Genomic DNA, 23,487 nt, shown 5'->3' on the forward strand with positions numbered 1-23,487 from the left:
CTCATCCCCAGCACAGCCACTGCTGTAACACCATCGTGCCCAGAGACCAGGGAAGAAGCGACACACGCTCACGAGGGGGATTTAGGAACTGGCGCGGCTCCCGGTGGAGCAGACCTGGGGGATACATGAGCATTTAGCAGGGAGCCAAGAGGCTTTTGTAAACAGAAGCTCAAACAAACATCTCTCATTTCACAGATGGTGCTCACAATTTACAGCATTGCACATTTAAAGGCCACCTCGGGCGCATGGGTGCTCCCTCCACGAGAAATTCTCCAGACCTGTAGGCCTCAATGTTTGTGCTCCAAAGAGCCCCCCACTAAGACCCACAGGAGTTATTTCCACAAGAACATTGGTTTTCAACTTAGTAAGAAGTAAGAACATCAAAATGACCAAACTCCTTTCCCTGCAGTTCCCCAGTTTGGGTGAGTGCAGGCTCCCAGCTCAGCGGTCAGTCAGCTCGTCGGGGCTGCCAGGAGAGCCAACCCGTCCTGAACGGGGCCTCAACACGATGGCCCTGGTCCACAGCTAAAAAAATACAGAAAATACTGAAGAGTGCAAGAAAAAACCCAAAGTCCTGAAGCAGAGCCCAGAGACGAGTCTCCCAGGACCAGCAGAGAATTTGGCAGAGTGTTTGAAGGAGCTCAAAGGCTAAGGTACCCCAAGACCCTCCCTGTGGCCACAGTCCGTAATTGTGGGCCTGGTAATTCCAGGGGAGCACCAGAAACCCTTGCACGGCAGCACCAGATGCCACAGCCTGCAGCAGAGCGTGTGGCTGCCCAAGGCTTCCTGCAAAGCCCAGATTACTCAGCTGCTTGGAAAAACAGAAGCAGCTTTATACAGACATTATTTGGGCAGCCCCGCGGAGCCACCGGACACTGGCACCATTCAGACACCCTGCCCCGACCCAGCCCACAGCCACAGGGCAGGGGTGGGGACAGACCCACTGCTGGCAGCCCTGCTCACTCTCCTCATCCTCACCACTGCAAAGCCACCCCCCCCCCAACCACTGCCCATGGAGGGCAGAACCCCACGGAGCTGTTAAAACCACAGGCACAGCCTTTGCTCCTGGGCAAGCAGGCACAGAGGGGTGAGTGACGTCTGTACACACAGTTTAATCACAATACAATTAAGTCAGATGCCTCATTGGAAGACTGGATTAAAGGCATTTGATTTAAATATTTGGGGTCATAAAGAACTTCTGCCTTGTGGTACTACTCACTTTAACACTTACTTTTCAAACTTCAGCTCAACATGGACCAAAAACTCATGTGTTCCTGCATGTGCACAAATTATCCCATAATCACTGGATTTGAGGAAAAGCACTGAATGCCACAAGCACTGTCAGAGCCACAAGCTGCCAGTGCTGCCCTGCTTGGCCCTGTTTTACTTTGCAGAACTAGAGGCCCCTGAACTGGCACATGCACCTGGTTCAGTGCCAGGCTGCTCACCTAATCCCTTGGGAACAGCATGGTGCTTCCGCTCTCCAAAGTGTCACACAGCTTTAACTGATTTATTCTGCTGAATTTCTTTATAACTTCTGTTAAGAAAGAAATTATTATGAAGAGGCAACTCTTGAAATCTGAAAAACTGTGAATGTGGCAAACAATCCCTGTTGGGTCCCAGCAAGACCTGGGCTCACAAACCTTGCTCTATGATAAGCCACACCATTTTTTTCCCCTTAAAGGATAAATAAACTAAAACCATCCTACTGGGGGAATGGGACGTGACTGACTCCAGAGCTTCAAGCAGATATGAGACAGAGATGCATCTTTACTCTGCATATAACACATGTAAAGCATGACCTTGATTTGGAAGTGTCCTACCTTTGGATGCTCTATCCTGCCCCCACAGCGCTCCTGCCAGGCAGCTCACCCGCAGTAGGAAAATCCACAGGGAGCAGGCACGGCGTGGGGCTGGGCCTCACAGTCCTGCTCCCAGGAATGCTGAGGAGACATCGGTGTGGTGCTCATGCAGCTCAGGGTTTAGTGGCAGTGATGATGAGGAGGGAGGCAGAGCAGATGATGAAGTTGGATGAAGCCTGTCTTGGCTGCTCCACACTTACCTTCCTGCTGGGAGTACCCAGATGGGCAGGGCCCATAGGCATCCCACCTGCTGGAGTGAGGGCTGGACCCCAGACCTCCAAACCCAACCCTGGTGCCAGCCAAGCCAACAGCAACAAGATTCACCATCTCTGCAGCACCTTCCCTGGCACTTGGCCGAGCCCTCCACCGGCATCCAGCTAAATCAGGAATGTCCCTGTCTGCTCTCAGGGGACGGGGGATGAACAGGAACTAGAAGTGTTTGAGGCCTGTGGGAGGACTGGAGGGGTGGGAAGGAAGGTCTCCCTGAACTGAGAAGGTCGCTGTGTGCAGCGAGGCCATGAGCTGCCATGGTGGGAGCAGCATTCCTGCCGGCCGATCCGCAGGGATGCACAGGGGCGTGCCGAGGAGCACCAGGAGGAAATTGGGTTCAGCTCCTGAAGATCTGAGCAGATCTTCACATGACAAGGAGGGGAGGTTCTGTGGGAAAATGCTATCAGGCCTGGCCAAGCCACGGCAGGAAGGAAATTCCCCCAGCGGAGCCGCCATCGCGCGAGGGCTCTGCTGTGGCGAGTTCAGGGACTTCGTAAATAACTCGGCCATCCCCAGGGAGGCATTGCTAAGGTCGCTGTTTTTTCCCTTGAACTTTCCAGATGAAGGAAGCAATAGCAGAAGCAACAGCACAGATTTGGCCGGAGATCAACTGTACTGACAACAGTCAGAGAATTGAACTCAGAAGAAAAGTCCTTTGTGTGTGTTGGAGTTATCACCAGATGGGCTGGGCAGCCCTGGAAGTTCTGCTCAAAAATATTCCACATGGGCAAAACCCTCAGAGCTGGAACTCACTGGCAGATGTAACCCACAGTAACTAATTCCACCGTTTAGACCAAGTTAAAAATGCAGGGCACATGCTTGGTGCCCATTAAAAATTAAAATGTTAAATTGTATTCTTCAGCAAACTGCTGGGATTGAGTAAGTAACAACCCTGATTAAAGATTAAGGATGGAGAGTCTATAAAACACTAATTACCACTGTACTTACAGGGAATTTGGCCTGTTGGGTTTAATTACTTCTAGTTCAAGATCACTTGAGTTCAGGCTGGGCTGGGGAGCGCTGTTGGAGTTGAGGAAGCTGTTTACATTTGAAGAGATGACGGATTCCAGGCTGGAGTTGATGATACTGTTCCTGTTCTCCTCTAAAAAACACCAAAATCCAAGAACCATCAGCTGTCACTGAAGGCAAAGTGAAGAGCAAACGACTGCGAAGGCATCGAGTGTTCCCAGCAAACCCTGCCCCATTGCAAACTGGGAGCATCTCCCCAGAGCTCAGTTAGTTACAGAGATATTATACATTAAACCACAAAAAATACCAGGTACTCTTCGCTTCTTTTGGTTTTAAGATGCAGGTACATTTAAATAAGCACCATTTTTAGTAGGAAAATACACACTTTTCTCAATGCATTAATATTTCGTATTCCCAAAGACATCCAAAATGCCCCAACCTGAAAGAAATTAAAATGTGAACTATGCACAGGAATGGATTTGTGTTACTGAAATCAGCTCCCAAGGGATGGAGTGTTTGGACAACAGAGCAGGACAAGACTTTAGATCAAGAACAGGACAGATCACCCTAAGCTGCCTAAGGACCTAAGTTTATCTCAGCAAAAAATGCTTCAGTCTCATACTTGACATCATTACTGTTGCTCGTTCCTGTCCAGGTCTAAAGGGTAAAGGGAATGGGGTCTCTGCTCCATTTCAGCTCAGCTCTTTCAAAATGCAGAGCCATGGTGGGACAAAGACCCAACTTTGGATCTGAAAAGGAATGGGATGTGTTGGGCATCCCCCACTGCTGGGGGATCATTGCTCTGCTGACAGTCCAGAGCTTCCCGTTTCTCTTGATCACATTAAGAGGTTTTCTCATTATTTGTGTAACTTCAGCAGTGAGCACTGACAATATTGTGCATCTCAAGCTGACACCACAGCATGGGCCCCTCCTCATCTCTGCCCCAGATCCCCTAAAATCCCATTAACTCATTTCCAGGAGAAGCTTTTTCCATATGAGCAGTAATTGTAATTGTGAGAAGCAATTAGCAACACTGATGGCACGACAGCAGCCCCAGGCAGAGAACTGCTGCTTCTGGGATGATGCTTTCCTGAAAGACAGGCACCTGCTGGAAAACACATAGAGTCCTACTTCAAGGATACATCTTTCCAAAATTATTTTTCCAGTGCACAGTAATATGGTCCAACTACAACCAAAAAGCACAAAGAAATATGGAAATCCTCATTCTCAATCTCCCTTAATTGCTATCTCTGCTTGTGCAAGGAGAACATGCAATATTCATCCGTATCTTGCGCACATTTAAAGAGGGATAAGAGTGCAAGAGGAACTCCTGGGATATGTGAAAAGCTAATCCTGAGCACACAGCAGAAAGGAACTGCCTGTAAAACAGCCTAGTAGGAGCGTTGTCTCAGACTGTTGAGGCAGCTCTGCCACTGCTCTAAAGGGAAAAACCACATCAGCCGCAGGTTTGTGGATGTCCCGAGCAGGGTCCGATATTCCTTGTCCTGCTCCTTTGCTGGAGCTGCTGCATTTCCCAGATACCTGGACAAAATCAGCACCTACATGGCAGCAGGACAGGGCTAAACCTTGGTTTATCTGAGGTTGAGTTTATCTGCCAGAGATGAGCCAAGGCCAAGGACGTGTTAATTATGTTGATACGCATCAACATGTTCCTGAAATTGGGTCTCCTTAATCTTGATCTGCAATGAGTCACCACGGGGACAAGCAGCACAGACACCTCTCTGTCCTCAACTCTGTGAAAGTTGAAACCTCTGGGTTCGGAGGGCACCAGCACTTTGCAATGAGAAAGATTATCCATGCAGAAGACAAAGATGGAAAAGTAAAGAAAAGCAGAGCGCTGAGCTCCACAAGTATCGACATGCAGACATGAGAGCCAGCAGATGAAATGAGAGAGAAATTAAGATGCCTAAGGACCTAAAAACCCCAAATCCCTCTATTTTTGTATCTGCCAGAGCAGGTTTTGGGCAGCCTGTTACAGACCACCTAAACACAGATGACCAAGCCCAGGGATTGCTCACGCTGAGCCTGGCTGGACCCAGGGTCGATCTGAGTCCCCAGAGTGTGGACTAACACTACAGCTTATTATTTCCAAACATTTTCTACCCAAGACTGAAGTCCAGGAATAAGCTCCATAAGCCTGACAGATCAGTGTGGATTGTCTGCCTAATCTCCACACCAGCCACCAGCCAATATCAAATTAGAGTCCCCGTCAGCCACGGAACTGGAAGTGTTTCAACTAAAGGGGAAGGGAGATGAATGGCAGAATCTGAAACTCCTGCTTTATTTTATTTCCTCCTTTTTAAAAGGCTGAAACTGTGTTTTGCTTCATGTTTTTAAATGCTTATGTGAAGGATTCTTTGCTGAGAGATTTAATTTGGTCTTAGAGCTACAAGAGCAGAACTGCGTTTTAGCTAAAGAGCACTTCCAGAGTGCAGAAGGGAGAAGAGCCACTTTGCAAAGAAGAAGAAGAGCAAGAGCTTCTGTTAATAAACCAAACCTGCAACTTCTCTCTGAGACCCCCCTGGGTCAGTTGTGGGCAAAAATGGGAATGTTTAACAACAAAATAATCACTATAATCATAGATTAATCACAATGATCTAATCCACTCTCTTGCATTACCCTGGCTGTTGAACATGATAATTTTCAACTTACACACAGCTTTGTATGATGAATTCTAGTGAAAATTTTACAAAGATATTGGACTTCGATAAACAAATTTCAAGTAATGGAAAATCCACTGTCCCACTTCACTTCTTATGGTAAAATCATTCTCAGACTTAAAAAATGTGCACCTTGTTCCCCTTTTGAACGTTTCTAGCTTCAGTTTTCAGCTTTCAATTTCTGTGGTGCTCAGTTGTGTTTGAGCTGCTGCCCAAGCCCTTGTGCTTCAGACTGACTTTGAGCCTTGGCCCATCTCTGGACCAGTTAGAAAGGAAACAAAGAAGAAAGGAAGAAGAAGAAAGGAGTAAGAAAGGAAGAAGAAATGAAGAAAAAAGAAACCTCACATTATTCTTCAAGTGACATGTGCAGCAGGGATGGCAAACACTGAATAAAATGGTAGTGGCTTCCCAAAGACACAGGAGGAAAACTGTGAAAACATTGCTTCATTTGGGAATAAATAAATGCAGAAATAAATACATGAGCTCAGTTCCTCTTCCAGGCATGGGGAGGATGGCACACAAGGGCTCCAGCAGCCCATTGACCCTGGAGTGTGACAAGCAACTGCTTAGTTAGCAGAAAATAAATCACTAGGACTGAATTTTTCAAAAGGAACTTTTGATATTTGAGGCTCCTCCGACAGCTGTGCTACACCATTCCCAGAGCACGCTCTGATGCCACCACTGCTTCCTCAAACTCACACGGATTGTTTCGACACCCTCCAAAATGACAGTGCCTGGTAATTAACAGTAACTCAATCAGACAAACCCACATGTTTTGAGAGTCAGCAAAGTCCACAGTGACCACTCTGTCCACCCTGGGAAGCTGGGTTATCTCCAGCCCTCCCCTGCTCCTTGCTCCATGTGCGCTTGTTCTGCTCACCAGGACACTCTGGCTTTTTGATCAAACTGGGAGAGCTCCCAGTTGGTTCCAGGAACACATGGCCTGGATGAACCAGAGAGCTGGGAATTGGGTTTATGCTGTAATGTGAAGCCACAGCCTGAGCAGACACATTTCTGCCACCCCATGAGCAGGGATGGGGCCTTGGCTCTTTCACCCAGATATCTGGAGCATCAATTAGTGACAGAAATGGAAAGATGAGCTCCAACATTTTTAAACTGCCGTGGTACATAATCCTCAGGAAAATGCCAAACCTCCTGGCCAAGTTTTCCTCTCTGTAAAAGGCAAAGTGCCTGAGGGCATCCCAAAAGGGTTGCCCTGTGGGGATGTCGGCAGGTGGCCACCCTCGGCACAGGTGTGGCACCCGCGTCCCGGCAGCTGATGACGGCGATGATGGGGGCGAGGAACATGAGAAGGGGAACATGCAGGGGCCAGTCAGGTGGGGAAGGGACAGCAACACTTTATCCCGTGCTACAGCAGCCTTGTGTCGAGCCCTGGTTAAGGGCTCAGATGCCAGGAGAGCTTCACACTCCCCACCGATGCAACAGCAGAGGAAACTGAAGCCTGACCCTGTTATGGAATCATCTCTTCCACTGACAGCAGTAGAACTGCACGGGAATGGCATGGGAATGACAATCTGTTAGGCATGATTAAGGCAAATATGGAGGGCTGAGAGGGTGGCTGGGCACTTACGCTTCTCGTTGGGCTGGGGCGTGTGGAAGAGCGTCAGTGGCCGCTCGCTGCAGGAGGGAGGCTTCGAGTCCATGCTCTTCTTGCGGGATAACAGCAGCTGTGAGTTCGACGCCAGAGCCTCTGGCACCGTGTTAAATATCTGTTAAAAATAATAAACAAGTTGTTCTCTGGCATCATCCTTCGAACAGGACAGCTGCCCACCTGCCTGGGCTGCACCACTCTACAACCACTCTGCAGCGCAGCCTCTGAGGAAGACATGTGTTCAACAGGGCAACATTTTAGGTAGAATTTCCTAAATTCTACATTCCTGCTCTGTCTGCACTCCTCTTCTCTATTTTTCACCCAAGATGCACATTGTAGGATGGGAAGAACCCTGACACTCTGGCACTCTGCTGAATTTTTGGGGGTGCAGATGATGGTGAGTGTCCTGGACAGACCAGCCATCACTCCCCCCGTGCCCCCTGCAGCGCAGCCTTGGCGCCCACACTCCCACGCCTGCAGGCCAGCTTGGGAAAGTCTTTGCAACTTCCAGCCACAGCTGTCAGAAAACTGAGTAATCACATTTTTCTCAAGGGGATGGAATTTTAAAACTGCATGAACCCAAAGAGAAGCAGTTTTGTTGGTTGTTGATATTTGGTTATTTATTGTCCCTTTTCTGGATCCCCAGGCTCAGACAACAGCAGCCTCCATACCAGCTCTCTCAAGGTCTCGCTTCATTGCCAGAGCTCATTAAACCCCATCCCTCAGTGTCTTTCCTGCTTTACCTGCCCCTACCAGACTGTCAACCAGCACGGACAGGGGTTCCCAACAGGAAAACTGCATTTTGGCACTGCCCGCTGCAGCACGGGGTGGCTCCTCTGGAGCACATGGCTGTTGCCACAGTCACTGGCAGCCATCACAGTGGCCACCAACAGCTATGGCCACGGTCACCAACAGCCATTATCACAGTCACCATCAGCCCTCTCCAGTGGCCATCACATGCCACCAGCGAGTGGAGCCACTGCCAGCAGTTAACGGGTTTGTTTCATGAAACAACAACATCATCTTCACACACACACACCAGCCCTCCACAATGATTCCTACAAATCCCTGATAAAGTGCCAGGACGCCTCAACCAAAAATGTCAATGTCCTGTCCCTCCCAAAAGTGCACAGGGGCAGTGAGAAGGGCAGCGCTCGGCCCTCGAGAGGAGCTGATGACCCTCTCCCAGTGGATCGAGCACCACATGGCCAAGGACATCCCTCCCTGGCCTTCCTGAGGACATTGCTCCCAGCCTCTCTGTCCATAAGGACTCCCTGTCTGGGCTCGGGATCAGCCCTGGAGCCGGCAGCTGGGGTGAGGCACAGGAACTGGAGCTGAATCCCTGTGTCCAACTCCTGCGTGTGCAGCAGGACCCAGCAATGGCCCGGTGAGCGCTTGGATCTGACTGCACGGTGGGACAGACAGAGAGATCATGGAGCCCTTCCTGGGGAGTTCTGCAGTGCTCATTCACACATTCCCAATGGGCTCAGGGATTAGCGGAGAGAGAGGCTGCCCCAGCCACGCTCTCTGCAAGAAGCACCAAATGTTGTCACCCCACACACCTGCCCACGGCCATTCCCACTCCACAATGGCTGGTTCCCAGTCTCCCCATTGGAGACTGGGGACTGGTGTCTCCCCAGCCTCTTGTGTGGATGATGCACCATGTTCTCTGCATCCCACCAGCCCTCCCCAGCCCCCAGCAGCTCACCAGCCCACCCTAGCACCTCACCAGCCCTGCCCAGTACATCCCACAGTCCCAGTTAGCCGGGCTATTCGTGGCTCACACAGCTGCACATGCTTCAGGTGCCTTCCCTGGCTCTGGGACCCCACCATGAGCCCTGTGCTCAGCAGGCTAAATACAGCTCCTGGGAGGCAGGATCCTCAGCACAGGGGCTGAAATTGGTCCCAGGGCACCCTGTCTGCCCTGGGCTCCACTCCCCACACCCAGCACGGCCACTGCCTCCTTTAATGTGCTCTTGCTTTCAAATTGCTTTTCAGTAATAAATTCACCTTGGGAAATATAATGAAATATATAAACCAAGCAAGATAAAAGCATTGATTTATGAATTGCATTTTACACAACAATTCCCACAGCACACTTGAAAATAAACTTCCAGGTTTCTGTTTCAGGTTTTTGGGGTTTTTTTTAGTCTTTTATAATAAGAGAAGATACATATGCTCTTCAGTGAGGAACTCAGTGACTAAAAGCAGCCTCATTTCAAATGCAGCTGGAACATCATTATGAAACTATTTTGCTAAAACCTTCAGCACTGACATCTTACCATAACTTTGCATTTCTGTTAAAGCCTCCAGTCAGCCCAAATATCTGATGGCCTGCACTGCACCCTCAACACAGGCTCTCCAGCTGCTCTTGTGGAGGCAGGGAGAGGTGTGGGCAGCTCAGGAGGCATTACAGAGAATTAGGATATCTTTTATAATACATAAATGTGTTGCAGTCACAAGCACACGGAGGAAAGGCCGAGAATCGCTCATGGATAAATCCTGTTAAGGAAAGTGGCATTGGGGTTCGTTAGGAAGTGCTGGGCAGCAGAGCAGGGCATGTGGCTCCTGCTCAGCTTCCTTAGGCTCTTGTTTGCTCCATTGTAACACCTGGCAGGCAAACAGAGCCATCGTCCCTTCATCTCCAAGCCCTGATCCTACTCCCATCCCAAGGTTATTCCACATTTCCAGAGGATCTGGTGTCAGACCCATGGGAGATGGCCCAAAGGGCAGCAGTTCCCAATGGCAGTTGTAATTTAAAGATAAATGTAAGGGCTGTAACACCTTGATGCATAGGGATCTTCCTGAGGAGAACATGCCTGAACTCCTTCATCCCAAACCAATACCACAGCCTTTCTGTGCCCACGGAAGCAATATCTCCAAGAATCAGAGATCTTGTCTCCCTGACCCCACTGGCTGCATGTTTGAGGCCCCACTGCAGCCCCATGCAGCTGTGCCCCAGGACTGCTGCCCACACCACACAGAGGTTCAGCCTCGCATGTGAACACACAACAAACCTGTCCCAAGATGTCCCCCAAGATGCCTGTGAGCAAAGCCCCATGTGAGAGCTGTGATGCCACCCTGCACCACCACCCTGGTCGGGGCAAGCTGGTCTCTACTTCTACCTTTGCAGCCCAAATGCACAAATTAGTTACTTCTTTCCAACCAAAACCAGACTAACAAAAGAGCATAATCATGGAACTGGACGAATTCAGAAGAAAATGGTATATTTTAGCACATGCAGTCACCCCATGCAGCCAACTGGGAAGGACAGCCAGCACGATGGCCCCACCGAGCCACCACTGCTCCACTGACAAAAAACATCCTCATGGCCAACAAACACAAATGCATCAAGATTCAGGAGATCAATGCCGTGGATAAAGCCAGGACTTGATAAACCCAGACTTAGTCAGCAAAGCAGGAGCCAGCCAAGGTGTACATCTTGCACTGGCTTCCTTTAGTGCTCATCTCTCTTGAAACCAAGGACAAATTCCTACTAATCAGTGGAAAGCGGGGAGAAAGGGGATTTCTGTCATGGAGACACAGACATGCTGACTCATACTGGGATGCCAGGAACAGCTTGGTTACCCAACTGCAGCCCAGGAACAGGCAATTTTGGCACCTCTGTGCCCTCTCCTGAGCTGTGTCCCTCATTGGTGACAGTGTCAGGGAGGTGCCAGCTGTCCCTTCCCTGGCACAGCCCCCCCACCTGCAGCAAAGCTGCCAGTGCTGCTGGTTACAGGGAATGAAGGGGGCCCTGGGAGAGGGGGTTCCCACTGGGAAAGAGAGACTAATTCCTTCCCATAAATAATTGACACTGAAAGAAGCCAGGGAAGCCATTACCTTCTCATGGTTTTCTATTAAAATTTCAATCACGATGTTCTGGAATTTGATGTCCATAATGGCAGCGACTGTTTCCTCTTGAGGTCGAAGCAGCGTCGGCCCAAACACCACACCCAGATTAGCAACAGTCATCAGGTTCTGCTTGTGATTATCTGCAACTCTGGGGAAAAAAAAAAGAGAAAGAAAATGAAGTAGGTGATGGAACTAATCCGCAGGGAACCCCCTCTCTGCTCTCCCTGACTCGTGGCTGGCACAAGGCTTACAACGCTGTTTACATTTTTTATGCTCCTGGTGAGCTCCTTGAAGGCTCAGCCATGTGGAAAAGTACAAATTTAACTGTTGTGCTCCTGGAGACCTTTCAGCCTCCATGAATTGACTAATCCCACAAAACCCCAACCCCGCGCCAGCCACCGAGCCTCATGCTGCAAACCACTCCCAGGAAAACATCTTGAATCATTAATGCTTAAAACCCTTCTGAAAACAAATTGTTGGACCTCTGACACAACGCTGCTCTCCAACTCAATGAGTGACCTCATATGTTCCAAAGGCCAATTCCTTCTCAGCCATTCCAGCGCTGGGCTGCACCAGAGGTCAGCCCCATCCAGGTCATCCAGACTGGCTGAGAGGTGACAATGGGTCTTTACCCTCAGATCCCCATGTCCCACGTCTGCCCTTCTCCATCCTGCTGAGGAACCCACCTGAGATGAGCACCCGTTCACCCAGGGACCCACCAATATTCAAGCTTCCTCCCTGCCACCTCCATCTCTTTTTTGTTCACGAGGGCACAGACCAGTTCAGAAAAGTGAAGCAGCTCGTGCTGAGGACGTGCCAAGGTGTGTTTGAGGGGTTACCTTGGAGCAGCTCCAGTTGGTCCCTGGTCTTAGTGATGCAAATCCCCACCAGCCCTAATGGGGCATGTCCTGTGCTCTGTCTCACCCCGAGGATACCGTGCATTGAGGACACACTGCATGCAGGAGGCAGCCCAGCAGCCCCCATCCATGTCAGACCATGGATGCCAGGGACCAGGTGCTCAGCTGCTCAGTGGCACAAGCCTGGTTGTGGCATGGGCAGAACTCGCTGGGTACCATGGACTCTGCTGAGTCACACGGGGACACACGTGCGGGCGGCGCAGCCCTGCAGCCCCGTCTCCCCGAGTCTTTCTTGTGGTTTTCTCCTGACCTCTTCAACCAGGAAACACGGCGGCTTCAGGCTGTGTGCTCACACAGTTTTAGCCTAAGGGAGTTTTAGTGTCTTTTCCCCTCACTCTTTCTCTCCTGTTTCCATGGATAAATGCAGCGGAGGAGCACAGAGTGAGGCTGGACTGCCCCAAAAATTCATTGCCATGAGCTTTTACTATTGATCTTGATATTTGTGGGCATACTCAGTGTATTTCAGCACAGTGTAAGCACAGGCTGGCTTAAAAGAAAAGATGCTTTTTGTCCTTTTCCATCCAAATCTCACTTGAACCAGAAAAAAACTCATTCCTCATCTCTATATACAGCTCCTCAGGCAGCAGATGGGGACCTCAGCACAGAGTAGGGCTCAGGGCTGCTGGTCTAGCTTCTCCCAACAGAAGCATCAGCCCTACTTACTGACCAGGCAAGAAGCCTCACTTCGGTGCATGTTACATCCTGGAGAACAGGCAGAGCTTTCACCTCCGCTGAGTCTGCGCTTAAAGGTGGGAGGTCCTGGCCAAAGCCCCTCAGGAACTGGTGGAACCTCCCTCTTACCAGTAACTCCCCCCACTGTCAGGAAGCTCTGAATATTTTATCACGAACGTGCGGGAAATCTCCAGTGTCAGTAAACACTGTGGAAGATGGGCTGCCCTGGAGACGGGCTCCAGCACAGAGATGACAACTTTGCCAGTGCTGAGATGACGTGCTGCCCACAGGGCTGCTGTCACCCCATCCAGGCTGGACATTCCCATCCCCAGATGGGCACAGAGCCTCTCCCCATCCCCATCCTCACCACAGCCAAGAGCACACCAAGCTGTGCACTGGAGCGCTGGCACCACCCACTGTGACCCACAGGGCCGTGAGAGGGGGAGAAAACTTTCCTTAGGGAGTCACAACCCCATCCAGCAGTGAGAAAGGTAGAAGTCCAGTAAGAAACATTATATGCTATATAATACTTCTACGAGGACTCAAATCTTCCCCTCAATCCCACCCATCTCCTCACCAAGACACTTACAAACCCCAAAGACATTTTCGCATTGCAACATCTACATTTCAAACACACATTCACGTGCTCCTAACTCAATTTGGAAAAACACAGCTGCAATTCAAATGGCTTTGAAAAGTACTAATAAAATAATAATTTTAGTGATCTTCTGCGGTTAGTAAAACAATGTTCATTTATAAAAAAAACAACCTAATTGATCTAAGTCATACAAAATTAGGTCCCTCCATTTCTCATTACCGTTACCATGTCCTACATCACTCTAATAAATTGCACTGTCACCAGCTCATTACGGTGAGGCAGCTGTGCGTGGCCCTGGTAATTATTTCAGACTGAGCTATTAATGGCTTCCCAGGCAGGACATGGTCCTGCAGCACCAGCCACGGACCTGCCCTAGCAATGTCCACACAGGTGGCCCCTTGCCTCCATCACCAAACTCCACTGTGTTTTATTTTGCCTCTGGAAGTGTGGGAGCCATTCAGCAGCTGTACAATCTGGCTCCTTTCTGGAATAAACCTTAGTGGCACATGAACTCCTGATCTGCATCCCAGGTACTTTTCCAGCAATAGCCTTCCCCACACTGGGTCACCACAGCTGTGCTCCAAAACATGATTCACCTTTCACATCCTTCAAATTCCACAACCATTACCCACAGGATAATTTACTCTAAATTATACCTCTTCATCATCTTTTGTACTAGGAAATAATGCCACAGTTTCTAAAGATGGGGTGTTCTCAGTCCAAAGTGAGCTTAATGCTGGGGCTGTTCAGCAGGGACTGGCAGTGCCATTCCTGAGCTGCCCTTTAGAAGGTTTCCAAGCATTCACTCTATTTTCCTTTTAACCTGCTGTTTCTTTCCGGTCCTCAGTGCACTTTGAAAGAACTGCACTAACATTAACTTTGATGGGTCCTTTTTCCACTCCCTCTCCATACCCACTTTGGAGGAGTCACATCCAGCACAGGGAAGAAGCAACAACTAATGGAGGAATGTGCAGAACCTCTTCACTCCTGCTTGGGGCTCCCAATGGGCCAAACTACCACTGGCTTTTGGACTCTGGGCTGTGCCTCCTCCTCTCAACACATGATGTTTCCCACATGCCTCCCTCGAGGATCAGTGGGAGATCAGCCTGGCAGCATGGGACAGTCCTTGGCCATGGGAATATCTGCGCTCAGCAGTGCCTCACCAAGGCACAGCTCCATGAAGGCCTGACCCACTTGGTGCTGACACAGGAGCTGTGCTGGATGCTGCCAGCACCCAGCCAATGGCACTGAGACCGAGCCCAGGACACCTCGGGCCGGGAGCCCAGCGCTCCTGTGGGAGCTCCATCCCAGCAGGTCATTCCCCAGGGTGTCCGTGGACGCCGCTCACTTTACACTCACTTTCAGCAAAACAAAGGAGAACAGGAGCGGAGTAAATCCATGTCGTGTGTTAAATTAGATTATGCCCAGGTTGCCTGGATACCGTATAATCACTGCCATGACCAAACACAATTTAATACAGGGTAATTGGTAGCCAAGGTTCAGCACAGGGAAAGCACAGGAACAGTAAATATTCCCTGCCTGCGCTGGCTCGCGGTCGGCCATGGGCAGGCAGCACGGCGTGGGCCCTCACTCCTCTTACCAAGATTAATGAATTTGGTCTTTTCAGCCTGCTCAACAACTCAAACTCATTTTCACTAAGACCCAGTTAAAGAATTCATTTGCTTCTCCAGCAAACTACACAGGTGCTTCCAGTCCTCCCAGTAAGAGCCAGCACTGCAGCTGAATATCATGCACAGGGCCCAGGACAACAGAAAATGGACCAGCATGAGACTTCTGGGCTCTGACCTGGCACCAGTGGGATCACTTGACACTGGTGGACACGGTCCAAGCCCCTGCCCAGCACACTGGGCACCAAGAGCCACAGAGCTCCATGGGGCTGCTCCAGTGGATGCCACGGGGGCATCCGGCTCTGCTCCCCACAGAACTCCTGTTTCCTGTGTCCAGAATACATACTTTGTGTATGTATTTTATATATGTGTATACAGTTATATATATATATATATATTTGTGTATGTATTTTATATATAAAATATATGTATCTGCGTATCAGCCAAAAGTGTCATTATTAGTTCAAATATCTTCTCTGATTCAGAACAAAATCTCTGAGTAAACAACCATTTGAAGGGAACAAAGGTAAAGTCTGGAGTGTTTCTATTTCCATGCCTGGGACAAACCTTTGAAAACAAAGTGCTTGTTGTGGCTGGCCTAGCAAGTCCTTGGAGGATGGAAAATAATGCAGCTAATTCCTATTGCTACAGGTAAAAATCCATCTCCTGTCTGCCATCACCAATAGAGCTGTTTAATGTGAAAAGCCAGTCACGCAGAGGCCAGCAATTCCCAAAATTATTTAGGCTGCTCTAGGCAGTCTGACAGAAATTAAACACTCACCTTTGACTCTGGATGTGCATGAGAGGTAAAAAGTAGAGGGAGTACAAGCAGCACACTGGGATCTGAGGGGGACCTGTGGATCCACCATCCTGGGTGGGGTGTTGGTGCGTGGCAGAACTGCACTTACCCCATGCTAGTGAGAGCCCACCAGGGCAGCAGCTAAGTTCCCACCCAGTTCATCCAAAGAATCATAGTATCATGGAATCATTTAGGTGGGAAAAGCTCTCCAAGATCATTGAACCCAACCATTCCCTCAGCACTGCCAAGGCCGCCACTAATCCACGTCCCCAAGTGCCACATCTAAATGGCTTTTAAATCCCTCCAGGGATGGTGACTCCACCACTGCTCTGGGCAGCCTGTGCCAGGGCTGGACAATCCTTTCCATGAGGGAAATTTCCCTAATATCCAACCCAAAACTCCTCTGGCACAACTTGAGGTCATTTCCTCTTGTCCTGTCGCTTGTTATCTGAGAAAAGACCAGACCTCCACCTGGTTCCATTCTCCTGTCAGGGAGTTGTAGAGCATGAGAAGGTCCTCCCTGACCCTCCTTTTCTGCAGGCTGAGCCTCCCCCAGGCCCCTCAGCTGCTCCTGGTGCTCCAGACCCTTCCCCAGCTCTGCTGTCTATCTCTGGATACGATCCAGAAATCCCCCCTGGGGCAGCACAGCCTGTGCTCGAGGAGGCTCAGCACAGCCAAGCTTTGTCCAGGTGGAACCCCACAACTCCCTGCTCCCAGTTGCCCCCACTTCCAGCCATTTAATCTGGATCTCACCTAGGAATGGACGGACGGACACAGGCGGCTGTGAGCGCACACAATTGCTGGTATTTATCAGATACAATCTAATGAGTTCTGGGAAATGTTCCTGGGTGCATTTAACTCATCCCTGCACATTATTGAGTTTAATTGTGCTGCAGCGTATGAGTGTGTAGGTGGAGAGCGAGTGAGGAACCAGGCTGGTCCCTACTCGATTTCACCCCTCTCCAAGGGGCTGGCAGAGTTGTGTCCCAGGAGATGGTGGCCCTGCAGCTCCCTGGGGATGAATCACTCTTGCTCAAACCCACGGTGGGTCTCCCAGCCTTGGGAACGTGTCCAATGACCAGGAATGCAGCAGGTGTTTATTGCAGGCGTGTTGTGACCACGGCGCCCAGCGCAGAGCTGGTGAAACCAGCCGTGCAATTCCACCTGTAGCAGCGCCCGGTGGTGTCCCAGGCAGCTAAACTGGTCAATCACACATTCCCAAACCATTCCTAAAAAGGCTATGTGCATCATAGGAGGTGACAGGGACACTGGTCTGCAATGGCTGCTGGGAGACAGCCATGGAGAACCAAGGAGTGTAGCACCTCAAAGGAGCCTGGCCAGCTCTGCTTCCTCTCATGTTCCAAAGGCACCTGAGACATGGGTTAGTGGTGGCCTTGGCAGTGCTGGGGTAATGGCTGGACTCAATGACCTTAGAGAGGTTTTCCAACATTCATGATTCCATGATTCCCAAGCTGGAGCACACAAGCACAGAACTGCCACACTTCCAAATTGCACAACCGCTTCTTTATCCTGCTCTTAAGGCTCTGGACATGACTGCACTCTTTGGGCTGCTCTTGGATGCAGGGAGCTCTGCAAGGGCCAGAGGAGTCTGGAGTGGCAGGAGGTCGTTGGGCTCAGTCAGCCACATCTGTGGGAATTGGGAACATCTGGAATACGGACAAACCCTGCTGCCTGCAGCCCAGGCTCCGCAGGCCACAAGCTCACAGCTCCGCACCCTCCCCAGCCCCACCATTCCGGAGAGGAGAGCCAAGCCTGAGGAATGTAGATGGAGGCCAGCGGATCCAGAAGGAGGACAGATCACCAGGGAATGACAAGGGGAAACTTGCTGAAAGCAAAAACCTTCAGAGACAACACTGAGGACTAAAGGGGTCTCAAGCGAGCAGCCACGCTGCTCTCAAGTTTCCTGCTCAGGCAAGGATCAAAACTGTGCCTGCACTGATTCTGAGTGCTTTGACGTGCTTCAACAAGACTCTTTTTCTCCTGGGTGAATCTGGCCACAGCTGGATGCTTGGGTTCACTCCCAGGGAAAAAAAAAAAGGGCTCATGTTGCACTGAGAAGATGCCAAGGCCAAATGTGAGGTTCAGTATCAGCGAGTCTGATCAGTGCGAATTCCAAACGTGCTGCAACTTGCAAGGAAAACACGCAGGGACCTGTAACGCTGCTCCAGTTCAGGCTTCCCAGACCAAGCCAATGTGGTTTCCAAAGCTATCCTCTCCGTCCTCTTTGGCTTTGGGCAAGCTGAGCTTGATGGGGGATCTCAGAGGGATCTCGGATCTGCTCACTGACCCTCAGCCCAGGGCTGAGTGGTGCCGGGCTGGCACATTCCCTGCACCTCATCACAGCATCGGCAGCACTGTAGGTTTCCATCAGCACCCTGGTGAAAGCCACAGGCACGGCCACGACTTGATGTTAAATGTCACTGTGGTTTCCACCTGCACAAATACAGCAGCCAAAGGGGCCTCACCTTCAAACACCCCCAGGGACAGGGTGGAATGGGGGCTGCCACGGCTGCAAACACCATCCCCTGTGCCATTGCCATCCCCAGCCCCAGCACCCCAGCAAAGCCCCTGCTGAACAGGCAGGTTTTCCTTCAAAAACAGAGCTTGCTGGTGCTGTCACATTGCAATAAGAAACCCACACAGCCAGCAGGGCAATGAAAGCCCCAAGGAGAGGTATAAGTTACAAACAATCCTTTGAAACATCTGCCGCCACGGTAAGCACTGTGCCGAAGTCTACAACCTGCTGCGTGGAAAACAGCCAAAGTAAACGGGCTCCCTGGGAGCCTCCTGTCAGGAACTGGCACTGGGGTGAGCAAGTGCAGCTCCCACCATCCCTGCAGGGAATCATTCCCAGTTGGAGCCAGGTCGTGGGGCCACATGCAGGAGGTGCGTGGTGCACACCTGTACGTTCACATGAGTGCAGTGGCCATGGGGAAGGAGAACAGAGAGGGGGTTTGACTTTTTTTTTTCCCCTTAGAGGTGTTTTAGAGCACATTTGCTTCACAAAGGAAAGGTTAGTGCCCACTCCTCCAAAATACTGAATTTTATAGAACAACAATTTTAGAAGAAAGAGAATACAGGAATAACCAGCTTTGCAGAACAAGTCACAGTGAAAAACAGCAGGAAAAATGCTTGTCCCACCTTTGCCAATGATTGAAAACACCCCTCATTCCCCCAGTCCTGTGTACCCTGCCACACACATATAGGTTGGAACAAGATGGCTTTAAAGGTCCCTCCCAACCCAAACTTTTCTGTGATTCTGTGAGCTGGAGATCATGGGGAAAACTGCAGCTCAAAGACATCTTGGCGCTGGTGATTTCTGGTCTCCTTCCTTGTGCTGAGAAAAGATTGGACTAAAAATTACTGAGTTTGGTTCAGTACTAGGTCTACTCATATAGAGCAATCAAGGGATGTGCTCATTAAGACGTCTCCATCCCACTCTGTCTGAGGCAACGGCACAGACACCACCAGGGAAAGACCAGCCAGTTATTGGAAATCTTTTGCTCACTCTCACTTCAATCTGTTTCCATACACAGTTTCAGTTTCACTGTGATAAACAATTAAAAAGAATCCAGATATAATTATGTGCTATCAACAACCTCTGTCCCACCACACCAAGTTCAAACACAAGCCCACAAGCATTCACACTTGAGGAATGCAGAATGCCTGGTGCTGCTCCTGGAGATCCCGGGCATCAAGTGGGAGCTCAGCAGAGATGTTCAACCACAGAAACTCCACAGCTAACCCGGTATGTGCTGCATTACAAGCTTCTAAACCATCATGCCAGGTTGGTGACATCAGCTTTAGTCCAAGACCCCCATTATCATACCTACAGACATGAGTCTTGTGCGGGAAGAACCTAACGAGAGGTGCTGTAGGCTCCAGAGCTCATTCCTCTCCAGCCAAAAACTGGGGAGCCTGCAGAAAATATAAGGACCTTTTGGAGAAGCTTGGAAGGAAAAGCTACCAGCACACACACAACTGCTCCATGGACAATCCAGGTTGAGGGGGTTAAAAGTTCATTTGCAGAAGCAGATGCAGATAGCTAATTTAGACATTACAGGAAGTCAAGCCCAAAAACCCAGCGAACACCTACAGGGTTTTTTGTGGTGGTTTTTCTTTTTAATTCTGCAGAATCTCAAAAACAAAACCAGAGAAGTAAAAGGAAGGCAGAGCAGGCAAGGGGAAGGCAGGCACAGAGTGCTGCAGGGCACACTGTGCTGTTTGGGCTCTGTGGAAGCATCACCAGCTCCTCCACCAAAACACATGAGGTAGAGGAGAGCAAAGGGGAAACCAAAGGTGTTGCTGTGCCCCACGAGGCTCTGACACCTCCGGCTCCAAAGCACAAATCATACAATCATGGAACCAACAGAATGGGCTGCGTTGGAAGGTACCTTAAAGCCCACCTATTTCCAACTATGGAAAAAGGAAAAACGGGCAAAGAAAGCGTGGCAGGAGCCTGACACGAGCCTGAACCAGGACAGTCGAGTTCCAGACAGGACTCTCCCATCTCCAGCAAGGCAGCACGTGCCTACAGGGAATCACCCTCCATGTGACCTGCCTTTTGCTACCTATGGGAGTACCCAGATCCTCTGGGTCACCCGAACTCCCAGGGCTTTGACCAGGGGTCAGCAGTGCTGTGATCCAAAAGGAGCAAAAACAGGCACTGGGCAAAAAAATGGCATTCCTGAAGCCAGTAATGAGGACCACTGCCTGGCCCAGGGCACACTAGCTCAGAGAATGCTCCCTGTTTGCTTTTGGCAGCCAGATCAGGTGAGGTGCATATGAGAGAGGAGTATCTCAGAGGCCTCAGTGGCTAGTGGAAATTTCCAGAATGTCCGAGACAAGAATGACTTACTGGAAGCAATACATAAATCAAGCAAATGAATAGTTACCAGACAGCAGCATAAACAGCTGCCATGGGGATGAAATCAGACCTGCTGTGCCAAGAGGCGTCAGCCTCCTCGCCGGCTGCACCTTCGGGGGAAACCAGGAAAACAAACCAAGGAAAAGCACATTTCTGGGGGATCTGCCACCACTGGTCCCATGCAGGTGCCTCGGTGGGTTCCTGAAGTCGTGGGCACAGAGCCCACCATGGCGAGCACTGGGGACCAGTTCCCAGGGAGTTCTGCAGGGCAGCATGGCTGGGAGCGCGGCACAGGGCTGCCAAGGCCGGGACTGCTCCACGCCGAGGAAAACAAGCACAGGTTGTATTTTTAGGCAGAAGACCTGGAGCAATTTTTTTCTTCTTCTCCTTTGCCAACAATCCCTCGTACAGCAGCGAGCCCTCCGGAACGCGCCGCACACCGTGCCCGGCCCCTGCCCTGTCGCGCCAACGTGGGTTTTGCTGGATCCCCGACAGCAGCTGCCCTGCAGAGCCCACGGAAAACATCGGAAACCATCGTGCTGATCAGCAGCAAACAATTTGTGCCAGAGATAACAATCACTGTATTCTTGGTTAAAAAACCCAAACTAGAAAACACCACCGGAGCAAAACCAAAGGGAACCAGTCGGTGTTGGCCAGGTTGCAGCTGGGAGAGATTAGAGATAATTAATTCTGCTAAATACACGTACACACAGCTTGGCTGCAGCCTGCTCCATGGTCCTGACCTTGGCCAGGAGAGGAGTGGGTGTGTGGGTCAGGGGACACCTGGGGCAGCGGCAGCAATGCTGGGGGGATGCCGACCCACGGGAGGGTCTGGGGGCCCTGTGGAGGATGCATGAGCCCAGCACCACCTTCATTGGAGAGCTGGACTCACTGCCACGAGAACAAAGCAAAGCTCAGGTGTCAAATTATGGCCACGCACAAAAAATAATTCTTGAAATGTTTGAAATATAATCAGAGTGAAATCCTCCTGCTCTGCACCTCCACAGCACAAAAAAGAAGAAAGAGACAGGGATGATATTGCAGCTCCACAAACAAAACCAGCAATTTTCTGCAACCAGCTCAACTCTGGCAGTGCCTGTGCCAGCCCAGCACCACTGTGGGAGCCTTGCTTAGCTTTGACTTACTCGACAGAAAAAAAATTGGTTTAATCATAGCATCCCAGAATGGTTTGGGTTGGAAGGGACCTCAAGCTCATGTCATTCCACTCCCTGCCATGGGCAGGGACACCTTCCTCTAGACCAAGTTGCTCCAAGCCCTGTCCAACCTGGCCTTGAACACTTTAGGGACGGGACAGCCACAGCTGCTCTGGGAAACCTGTGCCAGTGTTATCCAGTCTCACTGACTGTCATCAGGATACAGGCACAGGCTCAGGGGATGGTCTGGGCTGTGGGTGCTTAGGTTTCCCTACTGAGATCTCCTCAGAAAAATATTAGAACAAAGAGATCTTCTTGCTCTCAGGAACAGTAAAACACAGCTGGGTTTATTATGGGGATCCTGAGAGTGTGAACATGTCCCAGCAAAGAAAATTAAAGGGTTTACCTACTCATGGGTCAAGGAATAAAACTGTAATAGCAAGTTTCACTGGAACTAGGGTCTGCAGAGCAGGGGAGGGAATTGCAGCATTACATTCCTGATGAAGGAGCATGAACAGGAATCACTCCTGCTCTGTGTGTCTTAATGGACAACTGCCTGGACACACAATCATGAGATAGTGTAAACAGTCTTGGAAATGCAGTAAGAGGCAGAAATCATGTTCACTTTCTATTGATATGCCCTTTTCTCTCCATCCTATCTGTGCCTGTTCCTGAGATCTGTCCTCTCCTTCCTCTGCTAGTCCCTCTCACTGCACTCCGATTTTGGGGGGCACCCAGCTGCCACAGGGAACCCACTGCATTTCTCTGCTATGCAGGAGGAAGGGCACTGCTGATTTACCTCAGAGGCACTTGTCCTGTCTGATACTGATGTTAATAATTGCCATTTTTGAATGTATCAGCTTTCTGAGCACGGTTTTATTGCTGTTAATAACTGCAGCCCCATCACATGAGGAGCCCCACGTCCCTCATCAGAGCAGCAGTGCACCAGTGCACGTACACCCCAAAAACCCAGAAGCCATAAACCAGTGAGAACAGGCTCTTTTTCTATTCAACTGACACAGCCCAAGTTCTGTTTTTAGTGTCAGAAATCTCCGCAGCAAGACTGTGAGAAATATTTTTTAGCTCATCTGATAAACACGCAAATCCTGATTATTCATATGTTACTTAAAATAAAAAACCCAAACAGAAACAGATGAGACAATCCCCTCCAAGCAGCGTGGCCCAGCTTGGCAGGGCCTGGCAGCGGACCTTGGCTTTGCCCACGTTAGCTGTGGGTGCCCTGCTCTCAGCAGCACCCAGACCCTGGCTGGTCCCACCCCTCAGAGCATCCCCGTGGGACAGCCAGGCCCCATCCCTTCTGCAACACGGCCCCTCCCTCCAAACATCTGCTGCAGATGTGCAGACTTATCTCCACTTATCCTTTAATATGGCTTTATGGCACTGCAGCCTCAAACAGCTCATTTAGAAGAGCTGTGGCAACAAGCCCTGTCCCCAGCTGCCCCCCAGGTACTCCTTGAGCAGAGTCCTGCTCCCAGATCAGGGCGCTGCTCCTGGAGCAGGGCCTGCAGGATTGACACTAAAGGGATGCTGTGAGTCCATGCCTGGGGTTGGCTGAGCCTCT

General features: G+C 50.3%; 1 protein-coding gene across 3 annotated transcripts in view; it reads right to left on the reverse strand.

Moving 5' to 3' along the window:
- Nucleotides 1-23,487, reverse strand: part of ARHGAP26 (Rho GTPase activating protein 26) — a 115,789-nt gene that overhangs the window by 24,243 nt on the left and 68,059 nt on the right. For all 3 annotated transcript variants that reach the window (XM_027643344.1, XM_027643345.1, XM_027643346.1), the window contains exons 18-20: nt 11,238-11,397; nt 7,374-7,512; nt 3,081-3,234 (exon numbers count right to left, since the gene is read on the reverse strand). In XM_027643344.1, the coding sequence (XP_027499145.1) occupies nt 3,081-3,234; nt 7,374-7,512; nt 11,238-11,397 (453 nt within the window). The remainder of the gene's footprint in view (nt 1-3,080; nt 3,235-7,373; nt 7,513-11,237; nt 11,398-23,487) is intronic.

The sequence above is a fragment of the Corapipo altera genome, unplaced genomic scaffold (genome assembly GCF_003945725.1).
Source record: "Corapipo altera isolate COAL_440 unplaced genomic scaffold, ASM394572v1 75, whole genome shotgun sequence".
Classification (NCBI taxonomy): domain Eukaryota; kingdom Metazoa; phylum Chordata; class Aves; order Passeriformes; family Pipridae; genus Corapipo; species Corapipo altera.